Consider the following 14,367-nt stretch of genomic DNA (forward strand, 5'->3'; position numbering starts at 1 on the left):
GTGGTTACATCCATAAAGAGACGTGTGAGGCTCTGGGAAAAGTCCTGTGACCCTCCAGCGCCAGGGAACACGGTTGAACCCAATGTCCTTAAAATGGCTCAATTTGGTCTGACGGTTCCTCAGACCATGTGCAGTTTCAGGTGCCTGGGTTGCCAGAGGAAAAAGCAGCTGGCCCCCTGGCAACATTTTCAACGTGGAACCGGTGCAAAGCCAGGGAGCTTGTACTCATTCGTAAGCATGTGGCAGCCTGCAGAATAGTAAGTAAGCTTTCAAAAATCACTTGTCAAATGCATAAAGAAATAAACTCCTAGCCTGAGTGAGAAAGATTTCAGGCAAGAATGAGGCCCCACCGGGGCAAATGACATTGGAAAATGGTAGCTAAGGGCAACAGGAATCTGGAAATCAAAGTTAACATCCCTATAAGCTGAAAGGCCTAGGAAATTTGGATTACATGCAACAGATTTCTTTTTTAAGCTGTATGTATGGTACTGTCTCTATTACTAGAGAGATTCTTTATAAAATCATAAGTGAATCCATTTTAGGTCACATCTATTAGCATAAATACATCACATTCATGAGTCTAATCTTTCTGGCAAATTTTGCTTAACATATTTTTGTTCAGAATTATGGTTTCCTGACAATCACATTTCTTTCAATAGGTAACAGGAAAAAAATGTTTAACTGTCATTTAAAGTAGCAATTTTCAAATATTTTGAGTTCGACAAGATCTGAAAATTTCATGGCAAAAAAATCCCAGATTATGTCTATATGTGAATAGTGTTTCGGTGCAAACATCGACTGCATTTCTCTGCCAGGACAGTGCTCTTTGTAAGGCTCCTAAAAAGAGTGAAAACAAGAAGATGAAAATGCCTTGGAACTCTGACTACTGCTGATGGATTAAGGGATAACATATTTTAAGAACAGTAAGTGAATGTCTTCCTTTGGCCTGATTCTTTCAATCAGGTGAGGGTTCTTGCTGTAAGATGATTTCCTATATATTAAGTGAAGGTTGAATGACAAAAATTCAATAAGGTTGCTTGATTATGCATTTACTGTGCAGGTACATTTGTTTATCCTAAGGTCTGTTCCTTTTTAAGTATTCCTCTGCTTGGTATCTTTAAGACATAGTAATTCTTTACAGTATGGTTCTAGAACACTGATTCCCAGACTTGGCTGCACATTAGAATCATCTTGGGAGGTTTTAAAACTCCTAATGCCTAGACCATACCCCAGACCAATTAAATCAGAATCTCTGGGGTGGAAGTCAGGCATCAGTATTTTTCATAAGTCCCCAGGTGATTCTAATGTGCAACCAAGGTAAGAACCAGTGATCTAGAATCATTTGTGTCAGTTTCACCAGGGTAATTGTTAACAGACAGACTTGGGTACAAAATTACTTCTATTAAACTGGGATCTCTGTGGATAAGCAAGAGGAATTTGAATATATTTCTGTACCCCTTGACGATTCATATGCACACCAAGTTTTGCAAACCTTTGGCTTATAGAGTTAAGGAGGCTAACGTTGACCTATGAAGTCCTCAGTGAACAGAAAAATCTGAATTCTCAATCTGTAGTCAGAAGTCTCTTGGGGTTGGAGGCAAGTCTATTTTGGAAGTTTCCTTAGAGGTCTTTACTTAGCACTGTAATTCTATAGCTTGCAGGTGTCAGTAATAACTCCAGGTTAAGTTTCCACAATTTTGAAGTGAATACTTCATTAGGACAAATTGATCCTCTAGTGGGCAAGCTAAAATAAAGAGGCCATCAAGCTAAAAGTAGAAAGAATAATTTAACAAAATAATAATTACCTATTAGAATTAAGGATATAAGAGCAATTTAAAATAGAAAAGGATAAAGCTCCAATTTAGCCTTCCTCCTGAGCCACAACTCATTTTTAACAATTGAAAGAAATTTTAAGAGAAGGGAAAAATTAAAGACCAATAGGACTAAGCATTATATTTTAAAATATTCATCTATTCAGAATATGTTACCCTTTAAGATATGCAAAGTATGTTCTAAAACTTCGAATCTAGTTCTAACAAATACCCTACTTAGGGAAGCAGGACAAAAGATGATCAATTCTACTTTTTATACACATGTTCTTTCCAGCACATAATACAGTATGAAGTTCTCTGTGCCTATTGAGTTGAACTGAACCATCAGATAAAACTGAAGCAAAGAAATATTAAATGCTAACTGAGTCTTCATCAACTGATCAAAGTAAAACTGCATCAGAAATCCAGGTCTAATCCAGAATTCTCTCCTTGAAAACAAGCTTTCTCCCATACAATCTGGAAATTACAGGTCATTCTTTTAGCCAGTAGTCCTAAAGCTTGATTCACTTAAGGATCATATGGATTATTTTAACTATCTCCAGGATACCAACAAAAGACTATGATTCAATAGAGCTGAAGAGGGATCAGATTCTGTTTGTTTCAGAAGCACTACCTGTCAGAAACCATATGTAATTGCCAAATATGTAATTAATCCAGTTAATAGTGATTGTCAAAATAGCAAATACCATTGGCTAACTCTGAGAAAAGTGAAACATATGTTAAAAAAGTAAAATGACTCATGTCCCCATTAAGTATCTGTTGAATGTATGAATCTATTAGTCAATAGTATAAAACTAAGACCAAACTGGTTTACAACATTTTGCATAAGGTACAAAGAGGAAAGGGCTTTCCTGGTGGCTCAGCAGTAGAGAATTCACCTGCAATTCAGGAGCCGCAGGAGATGCGAGTTCTATTCCAGGGTCAGGAAGATCTGCTGGAGAAGCGCATGGCAACCCACCCCAGTATTCTTGCCTGGAGAATCCCATGGAGAGAGGAGCCTGGCGGGCTACAGTCCATTGGGTTGCAAAGAGTTGGACATGACAGAAGCAACTCAGCACACATACACAAACAGGAAAGTTTTATATTTTGTGGTGTTTTCTGGTCAACTTTCTCAGTTTGAAAAGGGATTCAAGAGTTTGAAAAGGGATTCAAGAGTGTATTATCTTGAGCTAATGTGGTAACAAGGGCCTTCTTTAACTTTTTTTTTTTTTAGGGCTTGGTGGGCACCTAGATTATCTCTTCTTCCTCACAAAATAGGAACCAAAAAAACATTCTTTTAAAAGAAACTGAAGGTTCCAAAGCTATGCACAGGTATGGAAGAATTCAGAGAATGCCTTCAGTGGTAAGATGGGCAAAGAATTCTGAGAATGAAGAAAGAGTTCTTCCCTAAGGCATTAGATTTGTAACTAGGCAACAAATAAAATATGATTACTTCTAGTCAGCCCAAAATGCAGCTCTCACCAGAAAAGTGCTTCCTTAAAAATACCTTTCAAAATTTCAACTTCTGGACATTCTGGTATTCATTTTATCCTATAATTTACATCTTATAATTAACACATGCACACATATACATACAAACATAAATATATAAATACACACACACATATATATGTACACATTAATATGATATTTAAAAAACACATAATTTGATAATTCTATATTAAAAACCAATACTAATCTATATAAGTCTTCTAAAGTTATAACCTCATGCTATTTTCATTACCAAAAAAAAGCATTTGTAATGGCTGAAATACAAAACGCTGACAGCCACCAAAGCTGGTGAGGGTAGGAGCTCTCATTCATTGCTGACAAGCATATGAAACATCACAGCCTCTATGGAAGACAATAGGGCAGTGTCTGACAAAACTAAATGTACTCTTACCATAAGAATTGGTGTTCAGTCAAGTAAAGACATGAAAACTCAAGTCCACACAAAACCCTGCATATGAATGTTTATAGCAGCTTTATTCATAATTGCCAAAAGGAGAAGCAACTATTAATAAGGTGTTCCTTAATAGGTGAATGAATGAACACACTGTAGTACATCCATAAGTGGAATATTATTCACCAGTTAAAAGCAAAAGCACTATCACGTCACAAAAGTGGAGAAAACTTACATGCATAGTGCTAAGTGAAACAAGTTAGTCTGACAAGCCTACATACTGTATGATTCCAGCCACACACTGTAGAATTCCAACTGCATGACGTTTTGGAAAAGGCAAGATCACAGAGACAGTTAAAAAAAAATGAGTGGTTACCAGGGGTTGGGAATAAGGAGGGAGCGATGAATAAACAGAGCACAGAACATTTTTAGGTTAGTGAAACTATTCTGTATGAGGCTTTGGAGGACACATGATATGCATTTTTTAAAATCCATAGAACTGTACAATACAAAGAACAAATCCTAATGCAAACTATGGACTTTACTTAATATATTAATATCAGTTCATCAATTACAGCAAAGTGTTAAAAGGTGTTAATCGCTCAGTCATTTCTGACTCTTTCTGACCACATGAACTGCAGTCTGCCAGGCTCTTCTGTCCAGGGAATTCTCCAGGCAAGAATACAGGAATGGGTTGCCATGCCCTTCTCCAGGGGATCTTCCCAATCCAGGGTTCGAACCTGAGTCTCCTGCATTGTAGGCAGATTCCTTACCATCTGAGCCACCAGGAAAGCCAAAAGGAATTTGGGAGGGCTATGGGGATCAAACCTGGATCTCCACTGCAGGTGAATTCTTTTTGAACTGAGCCACCAAGCAAAACCTCCTGACTCAAATATACCATATTAATGTAAGAATTTAATAACAGAGAAGACTATGGAGGAGGAGGGATATATGGGAACTCTCTGTACTCTCTGCTCAGTTTTTCTGTAAACCTAGAATTGTTCTTAAAGCCAAAATCTAATTTTTTTAAAAAAATGCATATATAATATTAATGCTAGCACTAGAAACCTTTCTTTTAATTTGTAACACAGTGACAAAATAGTTGTTACACTAAACTATGTATTTGTCACTCCTGTATCATAAAACCTAAAATTCTTTAGCTATTAAGCTATAGTCACAAAGATATTTATTTCACAGTCTGTCATACAGAACTAAATTAATAAACCTTCCTATATATGGATGTCTGAAGAATTGTTTTCAATTCTTTTCCCAAATGAAATGTTCTTATTATATTGGTCCATCTTTCATTTTCATTGATTTTCAATATAGCTTTTATTAGCCAAAACATAATAAATATTTTGCCTATAACGCATGCTTATATAACTGAATGCAGAAGTTGTTACCTTAACCTATGAGACAGCTAGTTTTAGCTATTGAAAGCCTTGTGCAGTATTTCTCAAGCTTCAACATGTGTGGGAGTCAACTGGGGATGGGATCATTTTGAAATACAGTCTCTGATTTAGTTGGTGTGAAGTGGCACCTGGCAATCTTCATTCTTAACAAGCTTCCAGGCAATGCGGACACATGACTCCACTTTGAATAGCAAAGTTCTCGGCCATAAAATTCTTACCGCTGTGAAAACACACTCACACCCCTAGCAGTTCTTGCAAGGAACTAAAGAGCTGCTTTGTTTGTTTGTTTGTTTGTTTATCCCACTTGGGAAAGCTCTCAGGGTTTCCAGCATTTCTAAATTTGCTTTCCCAATACATAATCCTTTTCAATTTTATCTATAAAGAGGGAGACTTGATAACCTGTGTACAGTAAGCAAGCTACCCACTGAACCATAATACTCTTCTATCCTCTATGAACCAAAGATCATTTATTTGTAGTTCAATTCCTCTAATTCTGTGTCTTAAAGCATATAAAGGTCAACGACTGGTTCAGGGTCACTTATTCAATTACTTAGAAGTCAAGTCTCAAATCCAGGTCTCTGATTTCAAATGCAGTCCGTTTTCCCTCCAGTCTATGCTGCTTCTAATAATGACGCACTTCAGGGAAGAGGCACCGGTTTGGGTAGCTCACAGAATCCCAGTCCTACATTGAATCCCTCAGCCTCCAGTTTCCCAGAAACCTTAAGCATGCGTTTAAGGTCTTACAGGACCTGAGTCTTGAAGGAGGCACAGGATATTGATCAGAGGGAGGGGGATGGGGGGATGGCAAGTGGCCAAAGTGGGCAATGAATACATGAGCCATGAATACTGCCATGAATACTACCATGAATACTACAGTGATGATTAAGACCATGGTGTGAGAAATGAGAAAGGAAAAGTTGAGTCTGTCAGCCAGAGCCAGATTTTCAACCACCAGCAAAAAATTATAGAGTGCATCCTGGCTCTGAGACTTGGAGAACATTGTGCACGTCTCTGGAGGCCTGCAGTGGCCAGGGACTTGTGGAATTTCCGTAGAGGTCTGTTATAACAGCCTATTGTACTACATACACTGCTTGTAACTGGGCTCAATCACCAACAAGGAATGAGAAGCTCGTGATTTTTCTCAGGCTGAGTTCAAAGTCACCATGGCTTATTTTTCCTTATTATAGCATCGCTGCTCAGCCTTTACACATGCATATCACAAAACATCTCTGGAAAGACAGGGATTTGAGCCCAGAATCTTCACTGCCTTGATATTCACCTGATCACCTAAAGAGGATATTACTAATCCTATTTATTTCCAAAGATTTGTGACATAGTGTCAGAGCAGCATCCAGAGGAAAACAGTCTGGCCATCCCACCTGAGCCCCTCAGTTAAGGGCTGCCTGCATGGAGCACACACACTACAGCAGAATTCCCCCTTGAAATGAGAAAAGTTTTCATAGTGGGATATTGTCCAGTGTCTAGAGGCAGGGTTTATACCTAAGGGCATAACATCTGAACTATTTTTTTTCCTATGCAATGGGGTTCTAAGATGAAGAGGGTAAGAGTATACAAAGGCATATTCTTACTGTTAGAAATACTTAGAAGGACAATAATGTTGAGTTATACTTCTAAGAAGAAATCATCACAAGTGGACAAATTTTGTTTAATTTCAGGATAAACAAGAATAAGGATAAAATAGAGAAGTGCAGATAACACCCTTTTGGAACTTTCAAAGACTGTCACACTAAAAATGCTAACATGTGGGATGGAGGAAACTAGCTTATAGAAAGGACAGAGTGGGCAGTTTTCTCTCTTAGGTATCATCTCTGAACCCAAACAGAAAAATGTCTGGGAAGCTCGAAGAATGTAGCTTCAGGACACAGTGAAAGAAAGACATAGATATCAGATCAATATAAAAACAGCATTTTTCAAGTATGGCTGAATGACAATGAAAAGGCTGATAGAAGATTGCTAGCTTCCCACACCCTTGGGAGAATAGAAACACAGTCTAGGAATCAGTCCTCAGCTGGGGATATGGTGTATTCAGTGTGAGAGAAGCAGGCTCAAAGATTCTATCATTCTACTCCCAACAAGAATGATGATGACTTGCATACTTGGCAATCAATGATAATAAGAGCACAAAGACCGTGGATGACTTACTGTGCTGACAGTGAATCCCATTAAATCCTCGGGGACATTTACAAACATAGCCTATGAATGTGTCTCCTCGGTACGCTTCACTTATTTCGCAGGTTCCTCCATTATGGCATGGATTAGGAGTGCAGGGACCTGAAAGACAGAAAGCAATATAGCTGCATGATACATATGCTCTAAAGTAGACACTGGTCAACATTGTGCAATTAACAACTTTACAGAGAAAAGTGTTCTGGATATTAGTGCTACAGGAAATGCAGAAGCTGTGAGGGCTCTGGAGACCAACCGCCTGGGCTTGAACACTGGTTTCACCACTTTCTAGCCACGTGCTCTTGGACGATTTATTTAACCTCTCTTTACCTCAGTATCATCTTCTGTGAAATGTCAATACTATAATAATACAATCTACCTCAAAAGGCAATGACAGAGACGGAAAGAATTCATACATATAAAATACCCCAAACAGATACATATCAAACATTCAAAAAGTATTAGCACTAAGTAAAACATTGTCACTAAGGTTTCAGATTATAAAATCTCCTCTGCATGTTTAAAATGCAATACTGAATGGCAATTTCTAGAGTTAAGAACATGCAAGAGCTCTTGTACCCTGCCGGTGAAAGTCGAATAAACTTATAAGTCATTGTAACCACATAGGCCAAGTGAAGTGGATGGTTGGTTGCAATACTTTTATTGACTATTTGTGAGTTTGTGGTGGGGCATATATTTCAAGAGAACTCCAATTTTTGCCAATGTATAGGAAGTAGCTCATTGAAAGTTGCAAAGATAGAGTAGAGACACAGAGTTATTTTTGAGCCTTGAGAAAGTAACTTCACCAGACTAACTGGTACCTGACACCTCTATTGAGGTACCAATACTTCAATTGGTGCTTCTCTTGAGAGTCAATAGAAGTGTGGTGCTCCACCTCTGAGAGTGTACAGCTGAACCAGTTCTGCCTGAACCTGGGACTCCTCTACTATACATTCTTGCCTCTGGGGTACTCCTTTGGTATGGCTGAGATTTTTTTCAACTGGCATAGCATTTAAGAATATTGTTTTCTTTGCAATAATCCTTCTGTCTTTCCCTTACTTCAGAGTCTACAGGCTTGTATCAATCTGAAGCCTCATCCTACCGACTCTTGCACTTTCTCCCTCTTGTCCATCACAGCAATAAACCTTTGCCTCTCTAATTCTGTTTAATAGTTGGTTTCTTGGAGGATGGCAGAATCTACACTGGATGTTGTGAAGAAGAGACAAGTTGAAGGAAGAAAAAGCTCTCCCTGGGAGATGAAAAGAGATCGAGCAAACTATATAGCATTGTCTAATTTTGTCCCCCCCCCCCCCCCCGTTTTTTAAATTGGAAAGACTAGAACATATTTATATGAAACAAAAATCGCTGAAAGTTAAGATGCACACACTAGAAAAAGAAAGCAAGTGTTATTAAACTAAGTGTCTGACTCTGTATGTAGAGATGAATTCCAGAGTTCTGGAGGGCATAGGAGAAGAGAAGCTAGTGGTCTCAGCAGAGACTAGAGAGAAGCTAATAGTCTTGGGCAGGAGAATGGTGATAGCTTGACCCAACTGGGTGGGGGCTCCATCAGGCAAGGCCATAAAAGAGCACAACAGTGAATGGCTAAAGTGAGGGTCAAAACCCTTTAACGTCTTAGTGAGAGGAAAGGAAATTCACCATCATCACAAAGTTAGCAACAGGAAGCCCTTATGAGTTTGGGTAATGCTATCCTGCAAAATTTTATAATTCTATTACCTCCTCCAGCAGCTCTTTGATAGTGTTTCTCACAGTTTAACATTCCATGGCAGTCAATGATTATATAATCTAATAAAGACATGCATGAAATAGGCAACAATATGACAACTATGCTGTCAAGATCTTTGTACGGCTGACTTTCAAAAAGTGCAAAGAAATCAATGGGTCCATAATTTTCTTCAGATATCTCCATACCAATTACAAACACAACATTTATTCAAGTAGGTAGTTTTGTGCCTTGCAGTACTGGTCAACTAAACCAACTCACACCTGCCCTTGAGGTGGTGTGTTGTCAATGACTGAGACAGGAAGACGGTGCAACACCAGTGACCATTTTCCCCCATCACCAAGAGATGTGAACCAAGCTATAGAACCCTTTCCCCCTCTTCTTTCTCACTTTATAATTCTTCCCTCCTCTCAAATTAATTAACGTTAACAATGCCAGACAAGTTACAGATTACTTTCAGATAATAATCTTTTATTCCTCCCAGCAACTAGAAGAGGTTGTCTATATTATTCTCTTCTACCTTTTTGAAAAACTATAGGTCAGAAATTTTAGATAATATTTCTCAAATGAATAACTGCAAATGAAGTATTCGGTCTCAAGCCAAGAATCTGTGACCCTAAAACCTACATTATTTACAGAAGCAGCCAAATGGGGAAGGGAGAATGAAATAAAAGTGACATTAGAGCTTTGACTCATCAGTTCACTCACTCAAAATACAAAAATACATGACAGGTTTTTTAATTAACTGATAACTGATAGCCATGCATGTAATTGATAAAAAAAAAATTATAACCTAAGAAATATTTGTGACAGTGAAAGTCACTCAGTCATGTCTGACTCTTTGCAACCCCATGGACTTCTTCAGGGAAGTCCATGGAATTCTCCAGGCCAGAATACTGGAGAGAGTAGCCTTTTCCTTCTCCAGGAGATCTTCCCAACCCAGAGATTGAACCCAGGTCTCCCGCATTGAAGGCAGATTCTTTACCAGCTGAACCACAAAGGAAGCCCAATAAATATACAATTTTAAACAAATAAACATTGTTAGAGATCATCTAATCCAATCTTTCAATTTTGCAGATAAGAAAACAAGCCTAATAAGAATTCAGGATTTCTCAAAAATCAAAACAAAAATCACAACTAAAATGAGGAAAACAGAGTTTGAGGAATTCCCTCTAGTAGGAAAAAACTTTCTAAAAACAAAAATGATAAAGCTATTTCCGGCCCCACAAGAGAGCGATGTGATTTCTATCAGAAAGAAAAGAAATATTTTTCATGTTCCCTTTTACTGATACCCTGGAGAAGAGAATGGCTACCCACTCCAGTATTCTTGCCTGGAGAATTCTATGGACAGAGGAGCCTGGTAGGCTACAGTCCATGGGGTTGCAAAGAGTCACACATGACTGAGCAACTGACACTTCCACTTCCTACTTATGATGCTGAGGGAGTGATAAAAAGCAAACAACTGAAGTAGTAAGGCCAATGCCAGTCCTTGGGAGGAGTTAAAGACATGATTACGAGGGAAGTGGTCAATGGAAGTCACTTGGAAGAACAAACAAGGAGCAAATATGATCCTGGAAGAGATGATCTTGTTTACTCAAGCCTTCTGTATCTCTGGAAAAGTAAAACTTGGCTAGTGGCTGAGGAGGAGTCAGTGACTCTGCCTTATAAAGGGAAGAATTTAGGAATGGATGGGGGCAACCTCGGAGGGGAGACACTGCAAGCAGAACTGGAAGTCAGCTTCAAGGAGCATGGGGTATGCTCACAGAAGTATGCTGTGAGGCTCTATGTACTATGGGAAGAAAAGTAGCTAGTAAGAAACCATGATGCCTAAAATTCAGTTTTGTTTGTAAAGCTACTATGTGACCTGTTGTGGGACTATCCAAGTCTGCTAGACACACAGACCTATGTATGGAATTGGGGGAACTCAGAGGGAAAGGGCTGTTCTGTTCATCAGGCTCATCCTGGCAGAAGGGAAGAAGAGTTGCAGCACGTGATGCCCAAGGATCTCAAGAATCCAGCGGATACAGGAACCTGAAGACAGAGCTGACAGCTATCTAGTCTTAGACACTCCATAGATATCTCCCGGGGGCACAGGCAAAGTCTACCAAGTAATCCTGGTGTAGCCTCTGGAATTCCTCAAAGATAGGAGTTAGAGAGTGGGAGCTCATTTTATTTATACCCGCAAAGACATCGTTGACCTCAGCTGACATCTTGGTTTCAAAGAAAGATTACTTGTTACAAAGGCTGTTTGCTGCTGTTATTTTTCCTACTCCAAGAAATTCAGTGATTTTTATTTACATGACAAAGATGACATAAAGCCAATGTGGCAAGCATTTAACCTTTTAAGAGTGCTTTATATGCTAAGCAACATGAAATACAAAGTATTGTAAAGAATACTATGTAAGAACATATCTTTTTTCTATAGGCAAAAAAAAACCAACAAAAAAACAGGCTTACTCAGAGAGGTTTAGTGTGAGTCTAACTGCAAAAGCCAAGATTTTTTTTTTTTAACACATTCTGCCTGACTACAAACCTAAGTCCTTTCCGTTAAGCTACACTTCCTGCCCAGTTACAGATCTGTAGATTAAAATAGTGAATCTTGATAGATGCTTCCAGAATTTAGAAGGTACTCACTAAGGACAGTACTATAACACAGGATTCCAAAACCTTCCTAAATGGAAATATTTTCAGCAAATTGGTCAGAGTGTGTTAGATATCATGAATAAATAGAGTCTCTGCCATGCTAACAATACTCCACTTCAGCTGTGTTTGAGATCAGCTGTCAGACATGAGTATTTCCCCACTGCTATTTTGTGATGTATTTAATATGTGTGTACTGCTGCTTACACTGTGAAGAAACTAACCCTGACCAACATATAGATTTCTTTCCTTTTTCTAATTTTTCCCTAACAACTGTACTGTGAAACTGATGTTATAAGCCTTGCACATACTCTTTTGGAGAAGGAAATGGCAACCCACTCCAGGGTTCTTGCCAGAAAAATCCCACAGACAGAAGAACCCAGTGGGCTATGGTCCACAGGGTCACAAAGAGTTGGACATGACTGAGTGGCTGAGCATGTGCGTGCGCACACACGCGCGCACACACACACACACACTCTCTTCTCTAGAACTCACAACAGAGTGTTAAAATGACTGCTTACATGGCATGTTCCCCCATTAGACCCTTAATTCTCTGTGGTAAGTCACGGTTGGCACACAGTAGGTTTACAATATATTTTTAATAAAAAGGGTGTGGCAATAATGAGTGATAACCACCATATCTTTCGTGTAACCCCATTCAAGCTTACAAGGTTTATAAGTTATAAACATCTTTTGGCATTTCAATTGGTAATTAAGGTACTCTAACTTCTCTACACTTTTCTAAGGTTCAAATTCTTTAAATTCAGATATCTAATATGGTTTAAGCTTCTAAAGTATCACAGGTGTAATATTATTGTATCCCTAAATGTACAATGATTACACATATCTTAATTCTTTGGCACATACATAATCAAAGAAATATGTGACATTATACAATCCTATCAATAGTGTTTTGGTCTCCTAACTGAACAACTCCATGTAAATCAAGACATTCACCTGAAGCATTAGCAAGATGAAATAATCAGAATATAAGTTAGTACATAAAGATGATAAATGTAACCCAAGGTTTCAACTCACCAAATTTTCATGGTAGCCAAAAAATTTTGTGTTTGATGTTAAACAGTGACAATTAAAATATGTCAAGAGTTTGCAGGTTTCTTTCTCCAAATGATAAGTGGACTAATCATATGAGAACTAAAGATCCTAGGAAACTTCTGTCTGTTTTTATATTTCCTCCCTATCTAACAATCTTCTCTATTTTGATACTGAAAGTAAGTAGGTATCATTTAAGGTGTTCGCACACTTAATAATCATCACATATAGCGTATACATTGCTCATACTGTGAGAAGAAGAAACTGACCCCTAACCTTGCTCAGCATAAAAGTATTTGTATTTATTTTTCCTGATTTCAGCATAATATTTATTTATTAGGCATCTATTATGTGCTTCATACTCTGCTACTTATTTGTGATACATGATACATGTTTTAAGTGTAGTTACTATTGTCAGCAGCTACAAGAGGAAGCTAACAACTCAAGAAATATTTACTTATCCCAGTTATAAGGTAATTTTAATGACTGTCTTTTACTGTCAATGTACTATGCTCAGATTAATACTTTGTTTATGTAGTAGTTTCTGAAAATTTAATTCTATAATTTTCTTAGTGAAATCATATTAACAAATGTTTATAATATTACCACATCTGTAACTTTTGCTGCCCAAATTTTGGAATAGTTAGGGCACCTGATTTTTTTTTGTAACATGTCAGCCCTAATCCATAGCTGATACATAATTTTGTAAAGAGTTTAATAGTAGAGAAAATTTTGAAAACAAATGAGTCTTACTGAACCACCCAGAGCTTGTAAAAACAAGTGTGATCTTAAATCTTTCCTACTTCAAAAATTTGCTTCTTTTTGTATTATAGATATACAGAAGAAGTATGCAGAGAGGTGGTTATTAGCTTCAGTTCTGATTAGTATTCATAAAAGTTGAAATGATCTCATTAGACAACAACACTTGATAATATCACTCTTAACAATGAAAGTATAAGTGGACTTTCAAGATACAAGAGGCATCAGAGAGTTTTAAAATCAATAAAGCTGCAATACTTTTGTAGGTAATCTTTAAGTAACACCTAACACAATGCGGACAGCATATGATCAATATTAATGAACAACTGAAGTCAACAGCATGCTTTCCAGGCATTTTTATGCAAGTTCATATAAATATGTCAACAAGATTAATTGCTCACAAAAGCAATAGATCTATATATGATTTTCTACTTTTCTGCATTGGCCTTCTCCCAATTCCAACAGTAGAGAGTCGAAGTGATTTCTATATGTAGGATGGTTAGTTTTTCACACATTTAGAGACTATGCCCCAAATCATTAATTCTGTATAGTGTGAAAGCAGATTATTAGAAAGTAAATAGGGTAACACTCTCCTGTGACAATGTACACATAGACCCAATCAATTTTATAAATTATGCTCTCAAACATTGGCATTTAGATATTAAAAATGAATGCACATTTTATATTATGTAATAAGGAAATACCAATAAGGCCATAAAAAGAGCACTGTTTCAGCATTTGCTCTAGCAATACAATCAAATAGGAACAGTTATGACCCAAAAGTTCACTCCAAATTCTTGTCTTAAAAACATATCATAGTGTTGCTTTTACATTTAATGAGGTTTGAACATTTTGGCAGTT

General features: G+C 37.6%; 1 protein-coding gene across 2 annotated transcripts in view; it reads right to left on the bottom strand.

Moving 5' to 3' along the window:
• The window catches only part of EDIL3 (EGF like repeats and discoidin domains 3), a 450,361-nt gene that overhangs the window by 245,799 nt on the left and 190,195 nt on the right, over positions 1 to 14,367 (bottom strand). For both annotated transcript variants that reach the window (XM_065919096.1, XM_065919097.1), the window contains one exon: positions 7,290 to 7,418. In XM_065919096.1, coding sequence (XP_065775168.1) covers positions 7,290 to 7,418 — 129 coding nt within the window. The remainder of the gene's footprint in view (positions 1 to 7,289; positions 7,419 to 14,367) is intronic.

Source organism: Muntiacus reevesi, chromosome 1 (assembly GCF_963930625.1).
Source record: "Muntiacus reevesi chromosome 1, mMunRee1.1, whole genome shotgun sequence".
Classification (NCBI taxonomy): domain Eukaryota; kingdom Metazoa; phylum Chordata; class Mammalia; order Artiodactyla; family Cervidae; genus Muntiacus; species Muntiacus reevesi.